Below are 26,195 nucleotides of genomic sequence, written 5' to 3'. Positions count from 1 at the left end.
AAAGAAGAGCATCGGATAACAGAAAAGGCAGATCAGCTTCTGCTCTGGCCATGGGAAAAGCCTAGGAGCTCCTAGCAGTCCTGTCGGAAGGTGGATGGTCTTCTCTTTAGTACCTGGGAATCGATCGTTCCGCTATTACCTACGGACTCGGGTGAGCTATCAAAACGGACTTACTTTACTTTAATCATGGCGCAAGTCTGACTGTACGTCTTTTATGACGAAGAGGAGATTGGATATATAGTCCGCTATTTTCAGGACTCCGCATCAGCTCGACGGCCGTTACGGGAGTATTACAGTGGACTATCGGCGGATCTATTTATTATCGCTGGAACGGGAATTGGGGGAATGAATACTTTTGAGTGTAGATACATGTATATGTGTGTGGCGCTGCAAATTAAGGGTTACTTAGGTTCGGGCGGGCGATCCATGTGTAAGGGATTGTTTTTCTATTTCTTGTTTATTTGAGGGACTGCAAGGATAAATATGGACTATGGTGTGCAGTGACCTATAAATGCATTGATATTAAGGGATTGTTTTATTAGAATAAAGGCTATACGGGAAATTTATTAAGGTGTGATATTGGCCTATCCTTTTAACATCTGCCTTTAGCTAGGTCAGAATAGTGGTAGCAATACTCTCAGGCTAGTGCTCGAGACGAATTGTTACAAGGCTTAATGATAAGTCTGCCCATTTAGATCAAGTTGTGCATTTATGAAGCTCTGTTCACCATATATGCCTTAAATCCCTCTTTCTTTGTACATATTTTTGCCTTTCTTTATCAGCCATGCCAGTCATTGACACTGGAGTATGTGATACACAGACGTAAGCTGCCCAGCTTTCCATGTTATGCTGGCCACTTGCCTTTGTTTATTAAGACACTCCCAACTTCTTATGGATGCTGGACAACATCATGTCCGGGAAGGGGCATGGACGCTGTGTGTGTGTATATATATATATATATATATATATATATATATATATAGTATATATATATATATATATATGTATATATATAGTGGCAAGCGGCAGGGGGCAGTACCCAGCCAGGACGCCTGGAAGGACCGGAAGAGGGATTACGCCTCCTCCGGACCACGAGGGGGGCAGCCACCCTGGTTGGTATGGGGACCATGGGAATAAAGCATAGAAGCTCAACCCTATAGGGGCTCGTGGTCACCGCCAGGAGGCGCCCGGATGCCTGAAGAGGCCTGGACGTCAGCACTTCCGCCACACCCGGAGGTGCTGGCGGAAGGAAAACCAGGGACACCCGGAGTGCTTCCGGGTGCTCAGCCGGCACTTCCGCCACACCAGGAAGTGCCGGCGGAAGTTCATCGGGAGACACCTGGAGCACATCCAAGTGAACATAAAAGGGGCCACCTCCCTCCATTCGATAGCTGGAGCTGGGTGGAAGAGGACAGAGCTCGGAGGAGAGGAGTGGAGGCGGTCAGAAAGAGAGGCATTGGAGAAAGATGCCTGGACTGAGGGTGATTGGTGCAGGGGCACTAGGTTGTGCGCACTTGTAAATAATAGTAAATATGAATAAATACGAATACATGTGTGTCCGGGCTGCTTACCACTATATATATATATATGTACATATATATATATATATATATATATATATATATATATATATATATATATATATATATATATATATATATATATATATATATATACATCCAGCAGACCCCGTGACCCTGTAGTTGGATAATGGATGGATGGAGATATATATATATATATATATATATATATATATATATATATATATATATATATATATATATATATATATATAGTTACGCACGAGCGCATGGGGAGTGGCTTAAGGACCCGACGAGCGCCACAACAAGTCCTGCCAGGGGACAATGGTGGGGTACTAACCTCTCTTTTTGTTTCTCCAGAAAGAACGAAGCACTGCTGCCATAACCATTCCCGGAAGACTGTTGATTCCACCCACTTCCGGGTTCCCTTCTTACCTCTGGTCCCATCCTGATGACATCATTACCCATCGATCACCACGGCTTCCCCATCATTTCATCACTTCCTGTCCTTAATTATAAATTGTCCGCACAGCCATTTTTTTTCTGTCTGTTGTACTGAGTTGAAAACACTGACGAATTTTCTTTTCTTTGGGGCCTAAAAAACCCCAAACCTTCATGATTGTCTCAGTTTTTATTACAGTGGCGTAGCAGGATCCAAAGCCCGAGAAATGTCAGAAGGGCAAGACCTGAACGTGGTCCTGATCACCATGGCCAACGAGCACTGGAAATTTGAACCCCACGGCCCAGCAAGAGCCAAGGCGTTCGAGTTCTGGGACAAGCTCGGGCACTGGCTAAGACCAGATGTTAACCCGGCCCACCAGGTTGTTGAGCAGGTAGCCTGTGAAGGGTTGGTCAACGCCATGCAGGACGATCTGCCATGAACGGTCTTTTGGAGGTCTTGGAGTGCCAACTGGCGGTAACCCAACTCGGGGGGTCGGAGAAGCCTGCTCGCGGGGATGTGTCGCCATCTCTGAGCCCACCCTCGTGCGGCGGAGCCTCCGGCAAGACTGAGAGAGTGGGTGCCCGCCTCGCTGTTACAAGTGCGGTGAGGTGGGACACCTCCTTCCCACCTGTCCTCTCAACCTCGCGGAGCCGAATGACTGCACCTGGGCCAAAAGAGAGAGGTATTGTGCTCTGTCAAATCTCCTGGTTCCTAATATGGGAGTGACATTGGTAAATGGACACTCGGTGGTGGCACTGTTTGATTCCGGGAGTAACATTACCATTTTTGCTCACCGTTATGTTCTATCGCAACAATGGGTGGCTCAGAGAATGAACGTGACTTGTGTACATGGAAAGACCAGATCCTATAGGTCCGCAAAGTGTTATATCTTCTGGAGGGGGAAGCTGAAACAACTGCTCGTCGCTGTATTGCCCGAGCCCACCTTTCACCTTATACTGGGACAAGACTGGTCGGAGAATAACAGTGGTAGAACAAAGACACTCCCACATCTAGCCTGGGTCTGATTATGGAGGGTCAAGGGGCTCTCCCAGCTGCTCCCACGCTGTGCACTTCGGCAACTGTTGATGACGTGGACAGCTGGGGGGAGTCCTCTTTGGCAACAGACCCTGACCCGGAAGTGCAACCGGGTGAGGCTCCGGGTCGGACAGGCGCTTCCTCGGACTGCCCACCTGATCCACTCACCGGCATAGAGTGTCAGTTTTGCTCTATGCCGGCTTCTTTTAAAAGAAAGCAGTGGAACGATGATTCCCTGAAGTTTGCTAGGAATGCCATCGTGTCCATAGACGACATACCATTGGTGGATTCCACACCACCGGGACCCTGCTTTGTTTTGGAGAATGATCTGTTGTACCAAGTTGCGGAACACGAAGGTGAGAGTCGACTGTTTTTAGTGCCACGGACCGACTGGCGGGGAGGTTTGTGAACTAACTCATGTCCACCTCTTAGGTGGCCATCTCGGGGCCGAAAACACATCAGAGCGAGTAAAACTCCGGTTCTATTGGCCCGGAATCAATGAGGAGGTACAACATTTCTGTCAGTCGTGCCCGACCTGCCAGCTACGTCAGATACCCCGTAGGGATTGTGCTCCTCTGGTTCTGATTCCCCTGATAGACATTCCCTTTGAGAGGATCGGTGTCGATCTCGTAGGAACCCTGGAACCTTCGATGTGAGGCCATAAATATATATAAGTTATGGTCGATTACACAACCCAGTACCCAGAAGCGGTTCCCCTGTGAGCCGCTAATACAAAAAATATTGCACTGGAATTGGTAGGGCTTTTCTCTCGAGTAGGCATACCCAAAGAAGTCCTTATGGACTAGGGCACGCCCTTTACTTCAGATACGTTCAGGGAGGTTGCCAAGTTACTCCGCATTAAGCATCTTAAAACATCCGTTTATCATCCGCGAACGGGCGGGTTGGTGGAAAGGTTTAACCAGACCCTCAAACAGATGCTCCGCAAGGTAGTCAGCGCGGACAGTAGGAACTGGGATCAACTTTTACCCTTGGTGCTTTTCGCCTATCAGGAGGTGCCACTAGCCTCCACTGGGTTTTCCCCTTTTGAGTTGCTATACGGACACCAGTCCTGGGGCATTCTGGACATCCTAAAAGAAGGTTGGGAAGGAGAGGCATTTCCCTCCACCAATATATTAGAATATATTGCGCAGTTACGTGATAGATTGGGAAAAATTAGACCTTTATTGAAAGATCACATGTTGAAGGCTCAAGCAGCACAGGCGCGGAATTATAACTGAAACACCTCCCTGCGAGAGTTTCAGCTGGGGGATCGTGTAATGGTGCTTGTGCCCACTTCCTACTCCAAATTGTTGGCACATTGGCTTGGCCCTTAAAGGTGAAAGAAAGAAAAGGACTCATGGACTACTTGGTAAGCCAACCAAATCATCGACCGAGCGAGACGGTATATCACGTCAATCTCCTGAAGCCATGGAAAGACAGGGAAGACTGCCCTCTTGCCGGCCCTACCCTCTCCCTTTTCTCAAAAACAACTGACCATAACCTCGGCCGCAATCAGACTTCCCACCAGCGACAGGAGCTCGAACGAGCAATAATGTCTGTTCTAAAAGTGGTCAGTGAAGCACCAGGCCGCACCTCGCTGATTCAGCACAACACAGTGACGGACCCGGGGGTGGTAGTCAGGGAACGCCCCTACTGCTTCCCGGAGGTGAAACGTGCAGAGGTGGAACTGGAGGTCCAGCGCATGCTGGACATAGACATCATTGAAGAAAGTAACAGTCCCTAGTCCAGTCCCATCGTCCTCGTCTCTAAGCCAGATGGGTCATGGAGATTTTGTAATGACTTCGGACGTCTCAATCAAGTCTCCAAACTTGATGCCTACTCCATGCCCAGCGTGGACGAGCTCCTCGAATGGCTGGAGACGGCCCGTTATTTAACTACACCTGACATGACAAAGGGATACTGGCAAATTCCCTTAACGGCATCCGCAAGAGAAAAAACGGCATTTAGCACCCCTAGCGGACACTAGCCAACGACCTTTCAGCATCTGGTAGATAGAATGCTAAGGCCTCACCAGTGCTATTGTGCCCCCTAGCTGGATGACGTCGTCATCTATTCCGGCACCTGGGAGGAACATGTGTTGCAGGTTTACGCCATCCTCCTGACGCTAGTGAAGGGCAGGCTATGGATCAATCCACGAAAATGTTATTTTGGGTTGAACGAAGCCAAATATTTAGGCTACCTCATGGGAGGAGGGCTGGTGAAACCACAGAGTTCTAAAATACAAGACATCCTTGAAGGGCCCCTTCCGATAGTCAAAAAACAGGTGCATCCTTCTTGGGATTAGCGAGTTACTATCGCCGATTTGTACCTCGGTTTTCTGAGAGAGCAGCCCCTTTGACGGATCTGACAAAGAAACTGGCCCCTTTACATGTGGTGTGGAACGAGGTTACGGAACAGGCATTCAGTGACTTAAAAATGGCCCTAACAACGGCACCTGTCTTGAGAACTCCTGATTTCTCTCTTCTTTTTCTCCTCCAGACCGATGCTTCGGACACAGGTCTAGGTGCCGTGCTGAGACAAAGCATCGACGGTGTCGAACACCCTGTGATATACTTGAGCCGGAAACTGTTGGACCGTGAGACCAGGAATGCAGCAGTGGAACGGGAAGCCTTGGCCATCAAGTGGGCAGTAACTCACCTGCAGTACTACCTGCTAGGCCAAGAATTCACCACGCCACCCTCCAGTGGGTGGCCCTCTACAGGGATTCAAATCCTCGGGTCACCAGGTGGTTTTTAGACTTGCAGCCATATAAGTTCACCGTCACTTATCGCCGAGGTAACCTTCAGACCAATGCTGATGCTCTCTCCCGGATTCACAACCTCTCGGTTCGGCCCAATGGGTCTGGGCTGATGGGGGGGGGGGATCATGTCACGCACGAGCGCATGGGGAGCGGCTTAAGGACCCAACGGGCGCTGCAACAAGTTGTGCCAGGGGACAATGGTGGGGTACTAACCTCTCTTTTTCTGCTTCTCCAGAAAGAACGAAGCACTGCTGCCATAACTTTTCTGGGAAGACTGTTGATTTCACACACTTCCGGGTTCCCTTCTTACCTCTGGTCCCCTCCTGATGATGTCATTACCCATAGATCACCACGGCTTCCCCATCATTTCATCACTTCCTGTCTTTCATTATAAATTGTCTGCACAGCCATTTTTTTCCCGTCTGTTGTACTGAGTTGAAAACACTGACGAATTTTCTTTTTGATTTACAGTATACGGGTTCCTAAAAAGCCCAAACCTTCACGATTGTCTCTGTTTTTATTACAATATATATATACACACTAAAGGGCTTTGCCCCCTGCTTGCTTTGCTTGCCAACACCCCTGCTTGCGCTACTCGCTAGCCTCTTTGCGGTTCTGCCGCTCACGTATGGGGATGCGGATGTACAATTTAAACAAATTTTTATTTTTATGGGAATTGTTACATATGCATCAATGTTGGTATAACTGCCTGTGATTGAATTTCCTTTCTTTCTCTCTATTAAATAAAATGACTTTTTTGAATGTTTGGCTCTGAGATTTGTTAATTGTCTTTTGAAAAGCTATTCTAACTGGAAACTGTTAACGTTTTAATACTAATGGCATATCAAGATCTCCTTTGTTGTCTAATGTTATCCATGGAAGATGTACTACATTACCTTTCTTGGATATATTCTTCTTTCTACAGTAATTTGTGCATTGTAAGACCAAATGTTGTTAACGGTTGTAGATATTCTTTGAGATATTGTAGGTTGTTGTTTTCATCTTCCGCACTGGGGAATCCATTCCCGGACAGGTTTATCCATTCCCAGGAATTCGGGAATCCCGCATTTCATTCCCGGGAATCCTGGGCTCCCAGGGATGACACAGTGCATAGGCATCTCACATGTGAACGGTTTTAGAACGACCCGACACTTATTTTTAATAAAACTACTACAATATGTTGACAAAAATAAAAGACTAACCTTATCTACAAGCAGTTCATGCTGTCATATAAGTACATGTATCTTTAGTTGCGGTAATAAGAGCGTAGAAAGCACAACGTGTCCAGCGTGCGGTCATCCAGGCAAGAGCGCACCTTCGTGCAGACTAGTATGCTAGCCGCTGAGAAAGCACACTCTGCCTCCACTGAAGTAGGCAGCACAGTCATCAGATACTGATACACTTGTTCTAAACAACGCCCGCACTTGCCGTTGCTCTGAAAAACCGCCATTTCATCTTTTACTGATGCATCCAGATTCTTGTCATCATTCTGTGATGGTAAGTTTCTTGGCACAGATAATGTGGATGCAACAGACTGACGCATTGCAATTTCAAGTTGCTGTTCAAAGCTGTTGTCTGATGAAGTGCAAGCTGCAGTAATGGCGCCACCTTAATTATTTTCAACTATAATTCTGTTATTTCTTGATCGATTTTTACACTTTTACACGCTATATATGCGAGCTTGGCCGTTCCCGTTTTCCCAGGAATTACAGCAGTTTCATTCCCTGGACTGCGGGAATGAAAAATATCTGGGAATGGATTCCCTATTCCGCACGATCACCACCAACTGTTTCAGCACTGTGTATTGATACGCATTTAACCATTTTGCTGTGTAACTCTTTGACAATTTTGGATGCATTTAACCAATTTGATGTGTAACTGATCAACATTTTTGGCGTTAATTCGTTTGACTTCCTCGTTTCTCGAAGCTAGGATTGCACGAGTACTCATTTTTTATGTTGATAACCCTTTGTGATGAAATTCTTCAATAAGATTTCGACATAAAACACCTTCTTTAATTGGGAACTTAAAGTGAGGAAAACGTTAAAATGTATAAGAGCTGAGAGTGCGGGAATTGTGTCTGACAAAAGCATTCACATGAATGAGAATTGAGAGGACCGTGGTCTTGTTTGAAAATATTTGAGAGGAGGGCGTGACTTGAGATTTAGAAACACCCATTTAAATGTTCACAGTAAAAATTGCATTAGCTCAACAGATACATTGGGAGAAAGTTTGGAATGCAATTGTAGAAATGAACAATGTAGCAGGAACTAAAGTTTGGGAAAACAAAGAAATAAACATATTTTAGGACTTATATAAGCATTTATATACATTGGAGATAAGACATCATTTAGAGATAATAAAGAGAAGGTGATTAGTTAACAGGACCTTGTAAAACATGGAGGTGCCTAACAAAAGTCAACGACAGTGTCTATAATAAATCTGTAGCTTGCATGTCCTGGATGACAGTATTTATTTTTGCAATAATTACCTTAGGTTTTGTAATTATTTATATTTTTAACATTTTCTCGTGACACCATTTGTAATTTTGTTTATTATATAATTGATAACATTCTGTAACTATTTTTTCCTATTTTGGCCATGTTGTTTTTACTTCCCCATATTTACTGCAAGCCAGCTGACACAGCTGTATTGACCAAAAATATAAAAATATAATCAATTATCTCCTATATAAGATGGTGGCACACAACTTCTAGCCAGAAATCCTTTAGATTTTCAAATAATATACATAATGTGTAGGATTAGTTAGGGGCAAAAAAATGCAAGTTAGTAGTTTTAGGACCTTTCCAACATTATTCTGACTACTAATATTGGTTTGGCCTTTTCTGGCTTTGACAATTGGTTCCTTTCCATCTCTTCTAGGTACTCTGACTCCAGCCTGCTCTAAAATGACATTTTTTGCATGATCCACCTTGTCTTTTATGTCCTGATCAGTTTATCTTTATCTCAAAATCTTTGGACCCGTTTCTTAAATAAGTGTCCAAAACAGTAACACCTTAAAAAAATCAAACAGAACAAGCAGATCATACAATGAACAGGTTTCAAGTTTATTGTTGGTGGGGCTGCTATGTTGAAGTTATAAAGAGAAAAGGCTATTTAACTTTTATTTTTGCAGATGTTAGGGTTAAACTTTGAAATTTTTTGTGAAGTTCATAGAAGAGCCAGCTCATATGTACTGTATGATGGGTTTTGCCTAAACCTAGACAGAGTATAGTAGATCAAATTTGAAATCACTATATAAAAATTTATAGTAGAGAGGTTTGTATAACATAGGCAACAGTATTTAAAAAAGGCAAACATTCTAATTCTGGTAAAATGGCATACAAACTAAGACAAGAATTTCTGCTTTCTTCATTTTCATTATTAATATTAGTATTCTTAAAATTATACTAAGTGGTAAAGTAGGATCTCAGATAGGCACAGAAGTTTAACAATAGAAAAACCTGAAGTTTGCAAATTGTAGAATATTTAACAAAGAACTGAAAAAAACAGATGTCAGTTTAAAGAAAATGGAAGAAAAGTACAAAAGGGGAGGAGGACATTAGCTATAAACCACAGATGATGAATAATGTTGAGTAGGTAAAGATGTTTTCTCTATAAGCAAAAAACACTTTATGTGATGCCAACATTAAGGACAGAATCACAATGATTAACATATGATCAATCAAAAATTTTAAGATATCCAGAACAGATTTCAATGTTTTTTTTTTCAGTCCAATTGTTATTCATTATATAAACAAAGCAATTTCTCATTTTTAAATGCCAAATTTTAATAACAATTATGCACTTGGAAGTGTTAAGCTCTTTGTTTAAAAGTTGGTTTTCCTAGTTTACTATAATTTACTTCATCCTGAAATCATTCAGTGTGCTGCCACAATGTCTTCTTTGGCTGCTAAATATAACAGCATTAATTTGTGTAAACGTTCAGACATGAGGCCAAGGTTTCACAAAAGAAAAATATTCAGTAAAGGAAAGTAATTACAAAAATTGAATTCATCTTTAATTTGAACTTTTGAAGATGGCTTTTTGCCAACAACTAAACATCAAATAATTATGAGTTAGATTAAGTGAGCTTAAAAAATGTACAGTATACTACATTAATTTAACTCTATATTGGTATTCTTTTTTCAAAGAAATAATGAAAGATATTCTGAACACGCTACTGTACATCAAGCTTATTCGGATAAAGTCAAGGCGACCATTCACACTTGGCTTTCATGATATAAAAGGTTGCCAGATTGGCTTGCCAAGTTTAGTTTTCACTTATGTTTCCTGCTGTCTGTTATCAAGCTGCTATCTAAAATAATGAGTATTTTGCCATGAAATATGAGCTCATGCATAGGAAAAACCCCACAGCTTGTTACAAAGAATATACAAGAGGTTTGCTTAATCATTACAATATTATCTTAAAACATTTTTAAATGTCACAGATAGAATTCTTTATGTTTTACTGCAATTAGAACAGCATGGGTTTCCCACTTATACTTTTGATTAGATATTATGTTTTACTATGTCTGAAGCAACATGTTTTTTCCAACTAAAAAAGTTTCTAAATTGGTTAAACAATTCATTCACTGAAAACATGTAACAAAATAATTTAACCGTTGTTTTTAGAATATTGCTGCAAGCTAGTTTTAACTAACTAACTGCAGTAACTGTAAAATATAGTTTGATAAAAAAAATAGCCGAAGAGATTTTGAATCCTACTGCATATTGGCAAAATAAATAAATAAATAAATAAAACTTACATTCTCTGATATCTCCAGCACAGCTAAAACAAAGAAAACGTATTCTTGTCCATTCTGAAGTTGCTTATTTTCAAAGTCACCATACACCTTTTGATCTCCAAGTGTAAACTCAGATGGAAGCTCTCTGAAGTACGCCGCAATGTAAGGCTTTGGTTCAGCTTGCCTTTTGAAACGAAGACTTCTGCTTGTTCTGTTAATCTCTTTGAGTACCTAGAGGAGAAAAGGTCAAACACTGCATATTAGTCTGAAAATGTGTTTCTAACTCAGCAACATGCTGTAATCTCAATCAATCCCTTTTTCTAGTTAAATGGACTATCATGTGTAAAATGCAAAAAAGCTTTGCGAAATAGTGCATTTTTATTTTGTGCATTTCTCTGACTGCCTTAAAATCAGTTGCTCTGATATATAAAGGTAAAATATGTGAATACTAAATCATATTATAGACTATTTTAAAATTCACAGGTGAAGAAAATGAATAAACCAAATGATTCTATTGTGTAATATATACAAATTCAGTTTTATATTGTTAAGACATAAAGAATCATATATAATGGAATTTCAGAATACGTTTTCCATTATTTCATTCAAAGTAGTTGAAAATAAAATAATAGAATTTTAGAGCAACAACAAACAGCTGCTGTGTACTCCAGCTTTAAAAGCAATTAGTGTTACGCAACCCTCACTGACAAATCAGTAGTTCGGAAGCCTGAGACTACTAGTTTTTAATTCTGGACAACCAAACTACACAATCAAAAAGCCAAGTGGACTACCAGATGTTTCGGATCATTGTTCCATGCAATATTTTTTTAATCAAACACAATATGACAAAAATGAAAGACCTAATTCTTCATATAAAATCTTAACTTTGGTGTCACTTCAAAGACACTAGCTTAAAGCACCACATTCTAAAGTCTTGTTTATAACTTGACGCATCCACGCTGGTTACCAAGGAGAGCGCAGCAAAATTGATGTAAGATGTGGCGATGTGTGCTGGGTTTGTGCCGAGTGCTGTCCACAGAATTTTTTCTAAGTACACGCCCATATGGACATGGTGCTGCGTTCCTTAAATGGTGAATTTCAAAAAGAGGTAGTTATGTGGGCGCCGGATTGATGAACGAAGGGCTGAATATGCAAACATATGTGGTGCTTCTCTTTATGTATGTCACCCACTCACAACAAGATGTTTGCCTTCCCTATGCTGCTGTTGGTTAATAAGTATGCACGTACAAATAACAGTGAGCAGTATAGCTAAACTGTGCAGCAAATCTATACAAGCAAGCAAGAGAAAAAATAACTAGTGCTGTAAAGCAACTGGGGCAGTGAGGGCAAGAATACTATAAGTTAATCATATTCTTAAGTCATTTATGGTGATATAAACAAAGCAGACTTTTCCACTATTGCATCAATACCAAAAACAAGTGAAATTAATCATACCTTTTCATAATCTTTCAAATACTGAAAGAAGTTTTTTCAGTGGATTAAAAATAGAGGATACTCCATAGCTAGTAAAAAGGGATGACTGCAGTGAGAGGAAAGCATCATCGCCAAGTTTGCAAAGCTGGTAGCCTTGCAGACTACCATATGCATTAACAAATTTGTCTACCCTTGCCTAAGCTAAAAAAGACCAATATAAAAAACTACATATTGCAAACTAAATAGTAATCCTGTCACACTGCATAAAAGATAAGCTAACAAACAGTAACATGTATACTACTAGCATGAAACTGTATACTCTTTGCCTTCATGTTGAGTTTAGAGGTACACAACACACTTACAAATATTTTTATTCATGGGAGCAGATCAAAACCTGACTCAGTCTTAGACACGTGAACTGGGCTACATCTCTCAAGCAGCTAATGTATTCTTATGCATATCTAGCTAAACGACTTGCTCTAAAGAAATATGTACAATAGAAAAGTGAATGACAGAATGGTAAATGACTTTGAAAGTTATATCAGAAGGTCACCATAGCCATTGTAAGACACATGCTTTTAGAATTAAAAATATGCTGTATTAATAAACATAAGTATACTGTGTCTGTGAAATGTTTCAAGAAGTTGGCAAATATATGTACATGTATATTTAAAACTAATTTTAAAAATCATTGCTTACAGTGGGTCTCAGAATGTCAAAAAACAGAAAGACACACTCTTAAGATAAATACAGCAAAATTAAAACAACTTTCAAACTGAAGAAGTGAAAATAAACATTTTAAAATGTGTGAGATTTTTAGAGTACTTTAAGGGTATCATATTACTTTATCAAAGTGTTCTAATTAACAATTAATATAGATGTAACTAGTTATTTTGATTTATGAAAACACAATAAGTTGAATAAGAATAGATTCACTTTTCAGGAATTGTAATCCATTGACATATAACAAGGATAGGACAAAAGCTAAGCAAAGTCATACAATTTGAGGCTTTCACTTGGGAACTGAGTTCAGATTGTTTACAGAGGCCTGATTAGAACAGGCACATGTATTTACATGTACATGTATTTATAAGATATTAAATTGAAAAACGTTTCTTTTTTCCCCTAAAACGAGCAACCAAATTCTCATTGTTTTGTATTAGTTGTACACTTTATATTTCTCTTATAAAGGAATTAATGAAATGTTTATACCTCTTCTAAATTCATCTCATCTGGATTGTCCCAAGGTTTCACAAACTTTCCACGTTGTTTCTTTAAAGGCACAACAATAATGTAGTATCCTCTGGAAAATAATTTAAAAAATCACAAATTGAAAAAAACAGAAAAGTATCAGTTAAGTGTTACAATAAGTGCCATGATATTGGACAAAGCAGCATTTCTTTGATGTTCAAATATACACCTTTCATGAGAATCATTGGCTCTACTCGGCTGACACATGACATGGACTGAAAAAACTTTCCCATTAAGTGCAATGTTACTAATAAATCTCTCTATTATAAAAAAATCCTGGGACAAGATGAGACTTTGTGCCAAGAGATATAACCACACCCAGGACTGAAAATAAAAGACAAAGAGTAGACGACAAAGTAGAACGTCGTAAAGAATTCAAAAATGTTGGAGCGATACACATGCTGAGCAGGTTAGAGATAATGAAAGTATTTAAAATTTGAAAGTCTCAAACAATGATAGTAAAGTTTGCATTAGTGCAAACAAATGGAAATTATTACTCGGTGAAATAATGGAACAGCGAAAAGAGAATATATTGTTCGGATTTAAACTTTAAGTCTGAGACCTGTAGATCGTCTAATTCGTGTTGCCATCAGGAAAAAGTAGTACTTCTCTGCGAGAATTAAAAGATTTTCTGTTTGGTGAAAGTGAAATCCACATACACAAGGTGGCAGAGACATGAAGTGGCTGGCGCGTAGTGCAGGCCTTTGGGTTGGTGAACGACGCGAGCAGGGGGCAAAGCCCCCCAGTACTTTATTAATAAAAAAAATAATAATTTTATAAACTTTGTCCTGTAAGAAGCTACCCATGTTGAATACCTGTATAGTGCAATACAGGGTTATGGCAGACTACAGCCAATCCAAACACTTATGGTTAAAAAGCAGGGACCAACACTGTATCAGACATAGCTCATCTCATGACACCCAAACTGACTCATGGCAGACTAATTCAACTTACCCTGCATGTCCTAATGATGGGGTAAGGAAAATGGAGCAACCTACACAAACATGGGGAACATGTATAAACTGCAGACAGACTGTGACTGGGCTCAGAATTGAATCCAGACTGCTTGAACCTTTGCAACAGCAGTGTTAACCATTGTGCTACCAAAAAGCACCTTAAGTAAAAAGATACATTAATTTGAGCTGCTTGCTGTACACGAGAATCCTAACTGTATTCTTTGACATGAACTCTTATTGTTGCAAAGGTGACTCAAATAGAAAGTGGAGACTTGTTTTATCTGATATCCTAATAAGACGGAAGCTTCAAGTAAAACAGGAAGAATCAATATCTTAGATATCCCTGACTGAAATTCCTGGATTGCCAGCTCATGAATCATTCTCTAGTTTCAATTCACACATATAGTACATAATATGTGTCTTTGCAGAGAGCCATCATTGATAATTTTTATTTTTTTATTTTTATAGCTGTCTATGTGTCCAGGGATACAAGTATGCATAATGTTCTACGACTGGCAGAATTATTGTCAAAGTGAGTGTAAGAGCCATTTTCCTAGTTATATGAGATTCATAAATATTTTACTAGATGACAATGCATAATCTATGGGAGGTTCTTATAACCTCCATAAGTAGAATTGAATTGGTATATGCTTGCCATTTCTAACAGTTTTGAGTAAACATTATTCTTCAGTTAGTCACAGCCTTGCCGTGTGCAAGACATAGAGGGCATACAGTTTTAAACCGTGCTTGTGCCCACGCCTACGTGATCTTTGAGTGTGTGAAGTAACATGTAAAGATAATGCACTTATATAAGCACGAAGCTGTGCGCTTAACACTAGAATTACCAGGGCCTACGAAACAACTCGTAGATCCGGCCCACCTTAAATCGCTTTTTAAAACCTTTCTCACCTCTCCGCCAGCGTCTTTTGTCATCTAAATGTACTGATAAAGACAAGCTGCCAGCTATTCCATCCCCCCAACGACTTAGAACGTAAACAGGCTTTTCCCAGCTCTTGCCTTGATTGATTACCTGGGATTGAAGTGGAGTTTTAGAGTAGAAATAATAAGATTGTTATTTGAAACACACGCATTTCATGTGTTGCATTTCTACAGTAATCTGTGTAAACACATTGTTAAAACAGAAACGTGTTATATATTCTAGTAGCAATTGACAAAATGTAGGCATAAACTATATAATGTATGAAGCCTGAAGTCCAAATATCAAAGAAACACTTTCACAAAAGGTACAAAAAAAAAGCCACCGCCAAAAAAACCCGCCTTAGTGTGAGACATTGATATGAATTAACTATCACTGCTTCCGTGGCGTAACAGTATCAGTCGCTGACTGGGAGTCAGAAGGTCATGAGTTCAATCCCTGCAAACTCCCATTTGAGAAGTGTTCTTATTTTCACTATTTTAGAATAAAAAGATACATTGATTTTAGTCTGTAACAGCCGGTGTAATTTATGATATTTGTAAAGGTTAGCTTTATTTTTTTTAAATTCACTTTTCATTGTCTCAGTCGCGTTCAGGATCCACCCCTACCGCCCCCCACCTGACACTGCTGTTTTTACATAAAGACGCGCTATAGTTCTGCAGTGTATCACGATACATACGACCACGTGTTTTTTTCCCCCAGTATTGCCAGTCCCCACGTGTTGCCGTATGCTGTTTCTTTTGTACTCCAGGACATGCAGAGGAAAGCATAGTACAGAGCAGTAACTTCAGCGCTATATGCAATCATCAGACACTCCCCATCTGATACTACTGTTTTCACATAAAGACGCGCTAAAGCCCTGCAGTGTACTTGTGACTGCATTGTCGTACCAATGCTTGCGAACTGAAGTGTCTGCATGCACTTTTCGTGGCATTATACGTGTATTTTTTGAGCATGCCCATGTAGCTCAAACACAGGAACATATGTTGATGTAAAAGTATAACAAAACAAGTGCACTTTTATTCAAGACTATAACCAAAGAAAAAAGAAAGCAAGTTACAGTAGGTGGTTGATATGACAGCTTGCATGGTGGAATGCTAAGAACTGCTGATTTCCATTCTGTGCTATATAACTGTTAACATTTGAATCTGATGATTGCATATAGCGCTGTCTTGTTTAGTGTGCGCAAGAACATGCAGGTGGCCAGTTGCTGAGTGCTACAACGCACATCTTAAAAAAAGAAAGAGACAAATATATGTGACGTTTTGAAGATATAATTTTATGACGCGAATAGTACCAATCAGAAAACATCGTCGAAGTAATGCAATATTATTTGAAAATGAACAGTGTCAGGTTGGGTGTGAAGTTATACTGGCGCTGTTTGAGTCAGATCAGAAGCTGAATAAGCTGAACAAGCTCATGTTCTGACTCTAAGTAAAAAAGCATGAATTAATCAACAGAAATAACCGCGATTGACATTTTAAAGTTAATGATTTACAGTGCATACCAATTTATAAATTCAATGTCCGTTTGAGGAAAAAAAAAACACTTTCTTCAAAGCTGGGAATCGAACTCGCGTCTCTGTGGCACAGTAAGGCAGTGGTGCTCCAAGTCAGCAAACCGTCCTTATAACTTATTTTTTTTCAAGATCCATAACACACAGACAGATAGAGCACTGCGTAATACAGAGACAGACAGGCAGAGATATACAAACAAACAGGGAAGGCACATGTATTGAAAGAAAAAGCACTGAATAAGCTCACCCGCTCTAACATCACCCCTCCCCCCGATCTGACTCTCTAAGTAACAGCGCAAGTACAGACACATATCAAGTGCATGTGTGTACTGTATAATATTAACAAAAGAGCAGCTTACTACTGAAAACGGCAAATATAGGAGTGAGTGGGGATCGAACCAGTACTCTTGATCACACTTGGTGATATCGATCGCGGTTATTTCTGTTGATTAATTCATGCTTTTTTACTTAGAGTCAGAACAGGAGCTTTTTCAGCTTATTCAGCTTCTTATCTGACTCAAACAGCGCCAGTATAACTTCACACCCAACCTGACGCTGTTCGTTTTCAAATAATATTGCATTACTTCGACGATGTTTTCTGATTGGTACTATTCGCGTCATAAAATGATTTCTTCAAAACGTCACATATATTTGTCTCTTTCTTTTTTTAAAATGTGCGTTGTAGCACTCAGCAACTGGCCACCTGCATGTTCTTGCGCACACTAAACAAGACAGCGCTATATGCAATCATCAGATTCAAATGTTAAGTTATATAGCACAGAATGGAAATCAGCAGTTCTTAGCATTCCACCATGCAAGCTGTCATATCAACCGCCTACTGTAACTTGCTTTCTTTTTTCTTCGGTTATAGTCTTGAATAAAAGTGCACTTGTTTTGTTATACTTTTACATCAACATATGTTCCTGTGTTTGAGCTACATGGGCATGCTCAAAAAATACACGTATAATGCCACGAAAAGTGCATGCAGACACTTCAGTTCGCAAGCATTGGTACGACAATGCAGTCACAAGTACACTTCAGGGCTTTAGCGCGTCTTTATGTGAAAACAGTAGTATCAGATGGGGAGTGTCTGATGATTGCATATAGCGCTGAAGTTACTGCTCTTTACTATGCTTTCCTCTGCATGTCCTGGAGTACAAAAGAAACAGCATACGGCAACACGTGGGGACTGGCAATACTGGGGGAAAAAAACACGCGGTCGTATGTATCGTGATACACTGCAGAACTATAGCGCGTCTTTATGTAAAAACAGCAGTGTCAGGTGGGGGGCGGTAGGGATGGATCCTGAACGCGACTGAGACAATGAAAAGTGAATTTTAAAAAAATAAAGCTAACCTTTACAAATATCATAAATTACACCGGCTGTTACAGACTGAAATCAAATGTATCTTTTTATTCTAAAATAGTGAAAATAAGAACACTTCTCAAATGGGAGTTGTGCAGGATCGAACTCATGACCTTCTGATTCCCAGTCAGCGACTGATACTGTTACGCCACGGAAGCAGTGATAGCTAATTCATATCAATGTCTCACACTAAGGCGGGTTTTTTTTGGCGGTGGCTTTTTTTTGTACCTTTTGTGAAAGTGTTTCTTTGATATTTGGACTTCAGGCTTCATACATTATATAGTTTATGCCTACATTTTGTCAATTGCTACTAGAATATATAACACGTTTCTGTTTTAACAATGTGTTTACACAGATTACTGTAGAAATGCAACACATATGAAATGCGTGTGTTTCAAATAACAATCTTATTATTTGTACTCTAAAACTCCACTTCACTCCCAGGTAATCAATCAAGGCAAGAGCTGGGAAAAGCCTGTTTACGTTCTAAGTCGTTGGGGGGATGGAATAGCCAGCTGCTGGCAGCATGTCTTTATCAGTACATTTAGATGACAAAAGACGCTGGCGGAGAGGTGAGAAAGGTTTTAAGAAGCGATTTAAGGTGGGCCGGATATACGAGTTTTTTCGTAGGCTCTGGTAATTCTAGTGTTAAAGCATACAGAAGAAGAACTTTTAAGTATAGAAATAACTAAAGTTCCTCAAGAAAAGCTAAGTTTAGACAAGATACATTTTTCTTTTTTTTTTGCTTTTTATTCTGCGTGTGTAACTATTTTGTCCTTTATTCTTGTATGGATTATTTGCTTTTAACTTTCACAAAATATTTTTAAAATGAACTTTTGGACTGAGAGATTTCTTTCGACACGCGTTTTACCTGTGCTCAACTTCGCCTTATACTTTGGTGGCTACAGTGAGATTTTATGTATATCTGATGGTTAAATGGTGTTTTTTTATTACACAAATACATATTTTAAAATTAACCTGACCAAAATATATTCAAATAAAACACATTTAATACATTGAACTCTTCATTATTTCTATAAATCATATTCTAATAAGACAGTGACTCTAAAGAAAAATAATTTGGCTTAGGTGAGTCTGGGCCTTGCCATATTGTACACTAAAGAAGGAAAACAAATCCAATGAAAGTTAATCTTTTTATTTTTCTTACCATTCATACCTCCCAAGTTAGTGATGGGTTTAACATTCCTTCTTTGAATATTTGGCATTACATATTTATTTATTTTTTAAGGACTACTCACTTCACTTTTTCGGTTGTCTGGACTGTAGGAAGTTCTACGGTCAACATGCCATCAGAGTTGGTTTTCCCTATGAAGTAAGGCTTTGTACGTAGGACGTCAGGAGCCGTCATTGTTGAGACTCTGTGTTGAAGACCCCCAGCACTGTTACCTCGATTTGTAAGCAAGAAAGAGTACTGGGTTCCAGGCTGCAGATTGGTTATAAGCTTCTGAGTGACTTTCCCATCCACCTCAACACTTTGGCTATTGTCATAAAGAATCTAGAACACAAGGTTAAGACACTTAATTGGCTTCTAGTAGCATCTTCTCTTGTTGCTCCTTTAAGATCAAATACATACAAATATAACCATGAAATGCACCATTTACCAGTGTCTTGTGTATACATCACATATAGCATCACTTACAGTATACAGTATATGACATCATAAATGTAAACTTCAGAAAATGAAATTATGTAGTCTCACTAAAAGATTCAGGAATATTATTGAAAAAAACATATTTTGCTAGTACAGTTTTATGAATGCATGTTTAAAAAAATTATTCACATTGTGTTTTCACTTTTATTGACTCTGCTCGAGATAGGATCGGCTTCAGTAACTTACTCTGCTTTAGGTTTTTCAAACAGGTTTTGCAAATTTGCATTTGCATTACAGAATGAAGTTTAAAAAAACTGTATGTTTCTGTTATAAACCTTTTCATCTATCCTAAAACAAACACATTATTACTTGTATTGGCAGCATGTATTATTGTGTTATCACAACATAAAAACTTCTAATTGAAATATCTACATTTACCAGCATGAAGAATACTGGCAAACAGAGAAATCATATCATGTTAACTGCTAAACAGAGTCTGATGTATTAGTCCATTGGAACTTTGCACAATTTCAACTTAACGTTATGGTTTTATACTGCAATACACACATGCACACTTGAAAAGTTAATGTATGCATAACATAATTAGGTAGATAATAATTAAAGACATTAAGGACACTTTGGAGTGCACTTACACAGACTATCACAAAGTGGAATGTACGTGGTACCACTTAGAATCTGCTTAACGCTGATTGTCTTTCCAAACTGAACAGCTACAGTATATATATATATATATATATATATATATATATATATATATGAATGTTACTGATCAGACAAGCAATCAAGATATGAATCGCAATTCTGAAAGATTCACTGAATGTTATGGTCAATATGGGACACACTGCAGTTTATCTATAGTGGCTTAGTTACTTTATACATTTTCCCTGGTTGGAAATGTGCAAGAAAGTAAACTCTTTTTTAACAAAACAACAAATATTAATAGATTTTGTGGTAAATACTATTATCTTGTGAAATGGGAATTAAACTATTTAGCTTAATTATAAGATCATTTCAGCATATCATTATAATACTACTGTGAATAATTATGGTGGCAACATTTTACTATTATGATGCTTCTCAACAATATAAATATGGAAGTTGCCAGCACAGAAAACAAAATGGATGCAGCTAAACACTAACAAATAAAAACAATAGTGGCAGAAGCTGAAGACTACTCTCTATTTTAAGTTCTATTTTAATATGATAAGTCATAAACAATAAGAAATAGTGAATATTTTATGATCGAGATGTGCAGAATTGATTCAGATTTAGCCCCAAAAATGCACAGCTCAAACTGCCAAATGCGGCTTTAATACATAATAACTTGAGGAGGGAATGCTTAGTTAAAATTCATTAACTGTTCTCTTCAAGGTGTTCAGCACACTGGAGCAGAATATAAAAAGTACCCTACTTAATTGCATCTACGGAGTAGTGGGGATGAAATAATAAGCATATTATTCATCTACCCAAATCTTAAAAATATTAACTTGAAGCAACTACATTAACCCTGCAAATGTATTTTGTGACAAAAAAGAGTAGTGGTGCAATCTGTATGAACACTGGCATACGATACTGGCAGGAGCAGGAATAAAAGTTTACCATCTTAATTCTCAAGCCTGGGGACCTAACGTTAGATGTTAGTGCACAGCTTCATGCAACAGAAGTTTTATGTTAAATGAAGCATTCATCATGATTTAATTTTAAAAATGGCAGATATTTGCCAATTCTGTAGTAAGACAGCACACAGAACTCTGAGACATGAGAGTATTGGTTTATGGGCAAAGTAAATTCGGAACCAAGAGACTTTTCCAATGCCAGATACTAGATGTTTTCTTAAGCATTTCATTTTTTTAATAATTTGAATATGAGTAATAACAGCCTCTGATGTTCACAAAAAAAGATGAGATTATAAAGCCAACTCTTAAATAAGATGGCTGTTATGATGTCACACATCAACGCATACACAATATAGCATCCTAACAATGGTTGTTGCAGCAGAGGAAAGCGAGTGATGTCATCACTGTACAATGATAAACAATCAAATGTAAAAAAAAAAAGCACACACACACAAAAATAATAAAACAAATTTCTCAGTAACATACTACTAGGAAGTAAAAATGAGAATAAGCCAACAACCTTTATATTTACGATATCCTATTATTATTATTATTATCATCCTATAATTCAAAACTGATTGCTCTTTGCTCCTTATACTGCATCAATTCTGATTTTATAAATAGTATAATACATCTGTCTAGCCAATCATATTCAAAACTATTTCCAAAAATGGTCTTTGGAAAAGCAGCATAGTATATAACTTAAAACATACATATAAAACTATTGTTGCTACATTAAGGGCGAAATGTACTTTATATAATCTAACTCTGTATGGTAAGTTAAACTGTAAGCTATTTGGTACATAATAATATTTAGAACAGCTGCTAATCTTGTGTTAAGCATTATAAGAACAGAAACTGATACTATGATGGAGTAAGCACAATTTTACCTTAGTAGCCAATTTTCCACTTAATGTATACATTATAATACATTATAATATTTTTATTTTATGACAGTTGTTTCAAGGAGGACTTATAATCGACAGCATAAAACGAGTTTGTAAAATCTGTGAACTATTTAAATGTAAATCATCATTTGTCTTACTTTTTGATTAATGTAAATAAAAAGCTGTTAGAATAAGCTGTTTGTAATGAAAAGCTTTATTTAATAAAAAAATGTACAGATTAATTAATCTTTAAACTTAACATTAAGTGAAGTGCTTGAGACTAGAAGGAGCAATTTCAAACTGATGAGGTGAAAACACTTACTGTAAATGGCAAGGCAGGGTTATAATTTTCTGGAATCTCCCAGGTTAGCAACACTGATGTCTTCATTGCGACTTTCACATGAAAATTTTTTGCAAACACTGCTAAAAAAAAGGCAGTGCAGATGATTTAGACAACAAAGCCAATACTTTTTATATCAATTTGTCCATGATTGGTAGACTTGAAAGGAAAGAAGCAAGTAATCAAATTTCTTACCTTCATTAATAATGGCCTTAATTTCTATTACCATTCCATTACCATTGTTAAAACAATATCTACCTTACCTTTGTAGCTGCATCCCTTGCACAGAATTACTTAATGACCAGACACATGGACAGAGGTTAAAGTTAGTACTATACCTTTAGGTCATTGCTGAGCATAAAGAAAGGAGAGGGGAGGAAGGATTTAGGTAAGAAAACAAAGATGGTAATCCTCTCTAATTTTCTGAGAGGACACTAAAAGGGGAGAGATCCTACCTTGATCCAATGGTTGTGTCCTGAACTGGACACTTGGGCTATAGGGACCAGGACCTTTGCTGGTATAGGCACGGATTTTGATATCATATGTGGTATCTGCTTTTAAGCCACTGATTGTCACGCTGGTTTCAGGAGGCATGACAATAAGTTCAGAAGGATTGTATGGACTGTTAATATCTTTGTAGAGGATAGTGTATTTGACAATAACACCATTACGCTCTGACAGTACAGGTGGTGACCAGCTTAGCTGCAATGTTGAAGAAGTGATACCATCAGTGGCAATGTTTTGTGGAAAACCACTAGGTACATCTTCTGAAATAGAAATTTCTTTCACAATCTCCTCTCCAAAGCCAACTTTGTTGCGGGCAGCAAGCCGAAACACATAAGATGCTCCTTTATGAATATCTGTGATGGTGAAGTGGTCTTCCTTTTCAGAAAACTCTAACGTGGTCATGACCTCTGTGTCTTTACGACCATATTTAAGTCGATAGCCATGAAGAGGACCAAATGTTTCCACTGGTGGATGCCACTGAATTAGAGCAGTACTCATTTGGGTTGGACTAACGAGGAGTCTGGGTTTTCCTGGAACTTGAAAACAAAATTATACTGATTAACATGCAAGACAGCCCATACAAACATGAAAACTCTAAAGAAAAGTACAGCTAGACAGACATAGTGCAGCACAACACACACATACTGTATATACATGTGTACTATTTTTTTTATATAATTCATTATATTTTTACCCATTTCTTTATACATATGCAAAAACACACACACACACATACATATATATATATATATATACACATATATACATATACATAGTGTTTATATATATATATATATATATATATATAAATAAATAAATAAAACACATATCTGATTCTGAATATTTTTATGCAAAAATATTTTGCTATTTCAACAATAATATTTAAGTTTGCTTTTAACCCAAATGCAATGTTCATGTAAATTATGAAATATTTCCAAGCAATATTACAAAAACAAACCATTCAAAAGCTGAGAGGAGCATAACGCTCAGATGTCTGCATCTGTATAATCCACCTATAATCCTCTGTCTGAGTCATGGTCAAAATTATAACATCTGGTGGTCTGACACTCAAAAAGCAGACCTTCATGAAGCATTTGTGGTGTCTGGGTATAAGCATATAGTTACTTGTGAAAACCGATAGTGGTGGGATAAAAATGACGCAATCATTAGACTAACTCGGCGGTTGCCAAGGGATTCATCATTCTGAGACTGCCAAAAAATGGGTTCTACTATATAACTAACCATTTGAAAATCAGTATTTAATTACGTGATATAGTACTGAGGTTATTCCTCTGTGAGAAAATGAATTCCTATGCAAAAGTAAACCTAAAACAAAAAGCTTTACAGCTTTACACTTCAATATGATCTGAATGTGAACTACATATTTGTACTAAACATATCTCTCTTTGCATCTGCTTTCCATATATTTTGCACCTTGCTATTTACTCAGTATTTTAATAAGTATGTCTAATAGTAAAAAAAGTAATGTAAAACAAAGAACAACTCAATCAAGACTGCTACTGAGTTGCAAATGTGACGGTATGTACATCAATTTGAACCAAACAAGAGAAAGGTTGTGCGATTTTTGCAGGAGGAAGGTGTTAAAGGACCTGAAAGAAATTTACACCCATTTATGTGGTAGGTATGGAGACTATTCTTTCCCTATCCTAAGTGTATAGGAGTGGACAGACACATTCAAAAGTGGCTGTACAACTGTGATAGATTTACAGGTTACTCAGGACAGCCATTAGAAGTGTGTAGAAGCTAGGTTGACCTTTGTTCCAAATGACAGAGGCATTCAGATTACAACTAGGAGAAATGGGTAATTGGCAAGGTGAAAATGTGATTCATAACCAATTGCTCACTCAGACAAAAAATATTTTTGTTCCTAAACATACTAATACCACTAACACTACTACTACTACTACTGCTATCACACTCAGTGCCCACTTTATCAGGTATACCCAATTTTTTCCACCAAAGCAGCCTGAATTTCTTAAGGCATGAATTCAAGAAGGTTCTGCAAACATTCCTTAGGGAGTTTAGTCCATGCTGATGTTGATAGTATCACGCAGCTTCTGCAAAGTTTTCGGCCACACATTCATGCAGAATTTATATTGAGCAATTGAGTTGATACCACACGATTGTTTGCTTGAAAGAAGAGGCTATTAGTGTTACACTGGAAGGTGTACCTAATAAAGTAGCCACTGAGTGCAGACAATCTGAAAAGAAACTAATGAATTTGCAATGCCTTGAACTTTATTATAAAACATAAAATGAAGATACTTTTTGAAGAGCCCTTATAAAATGAGTTGTTTTTTCTCTTTTATCAAATAACAATGTGTTTCAAAGGTTTATTTAATTGTCTTATTTTTCAATGGTCAAAATGATTCATGTTTATTTTTACATGACCTTGTTTTACATTTTTTAAAAAGAGGTTTTACCTGCGCCTGTTGTTGACACCAACTTGGGCTTGCTGCGAGCGCCATCTCCTTTAGTTGTGTATGCTGTCACAGTGACAGAGTATGTTGTTTCAGGCTGCAGACCAGAAATTATCATCTCCTGCAGACAAAAAAAACCCAAAATCTTTATTGTCTTTGTATCTAAAATTTTTTTTTAAAAACAATAAAAAGCAACACAGTTTTATTTAATTAAAAAAAATGTTTGATGTTACACGATACATTCAATACACCCTTGTACTGAGTTTTATTATACAGTGGTGTGAAAAACTATTTGCCCCCTTCCTGATTTCTTATTCTTTTGCATGTTTGTCACACAAAATGTTTCTGATCATCAAACACATTTAACCATTAGTCAAATATAACACAAGTAAACACAAAATGCAGTTTGTAAATGGTGGTTTTTATTATTTAGGGAGAAAAAAAAATCCAAACCTACATGGCCCTGTGTGAAAAAGTAATTGCCCCCCTGAACCTAATAACTGGTTGGGCCACCCTTAGCAGCAATAACTGCAATCAAGCGTTTGCGATAACTTGCAATGAGTCTTTTACAGCGCTCTGGAGGAATTTTGGCCCACTCATCTTTGCAAAAATTGTTGTAATTCAGCTTTATTTGAGGGTTTTCTAGCATGAACCGCCTTTTTAAGGTCATGCCATAGCATCTCAATTGGATTCAGGTCAGGACTTTGACTAGGCCACTCCAAAGTCTTCATTTTGTTTTTCTTCAGCCATTCAGAGGTGGATTTGCTGGTGTGTTTTGGGTCAT

At 38.2% G+C, this 26,195-nt stretch overlaps 1 protein-coding gene across 24 annotated transcripts in view; it reads right to left on the bottom strand.

Moving 5' to 3' along the window:
• The window catches only part of LOC114654324 (receptor-type tyrosine-protein phosphatase delta), a 2,007,901-nt gene that overhangs the window by 110,517 nt on the left and 1,871,189 nt on the right, over positions 1-26,195 (bottom strand). For 12 of the 24 annotated variants that reach the window (XM_051929989.1, XM_051929990.1, XM_051929988.1 and 9 more), the window contains 6 exons: positions 25,415-25,532; positions 22,919-23,506; positions 22,446-22,546; positions 19,247-19,503; positions 13,174-13,264; positions 10,549-10,758 (listed from right to left, as the gene is read on the bottom strand). In XM_051929989.1, the coding sequence (XP_051785949.1) occupies positions 10,549-10,758; positions 13,174-13,264; positions 19,247-19,503; positions 22,446-22,546; positions 22,919-23,506; positions 25,415-25,532 (1,365 nt within the window). The remainder of the gene's footprint in view (positions 1-10,548; positions 10,759-13,173; positions 13,265-19,246; positions 19,504-22,445; positions 22,547-22,918; positions 23,507-25,414; positions 25,533-26,195) is intronic. The other 12 variants (XM_051929991.1, XM_051929993.1, XM_051929998.1 and 9 more) reach the window with 3 other exon arrangements.

This window comes from Erpetoichthys calabaricus, chromosome 7, assembly GCF_900747795.2.
Source record: "Erpetoichthys calabaricus chromosome 7, fErpCal1.3, whole genome shotgun sequence".
NCBI classification, from domain to species: domain Eukaryota; kingdom Metazoa; phylum Chordata; class Cladistia; order Polypteriformes; family Polypteridae; genus Erpetoichthys; species Erpetoichthys calabaricus.
The sequence above is the reverse complement of the archived record's forward strand: the minus strand, read 5'-3'. Positions and strand labels throughout refer to the sequence as shown.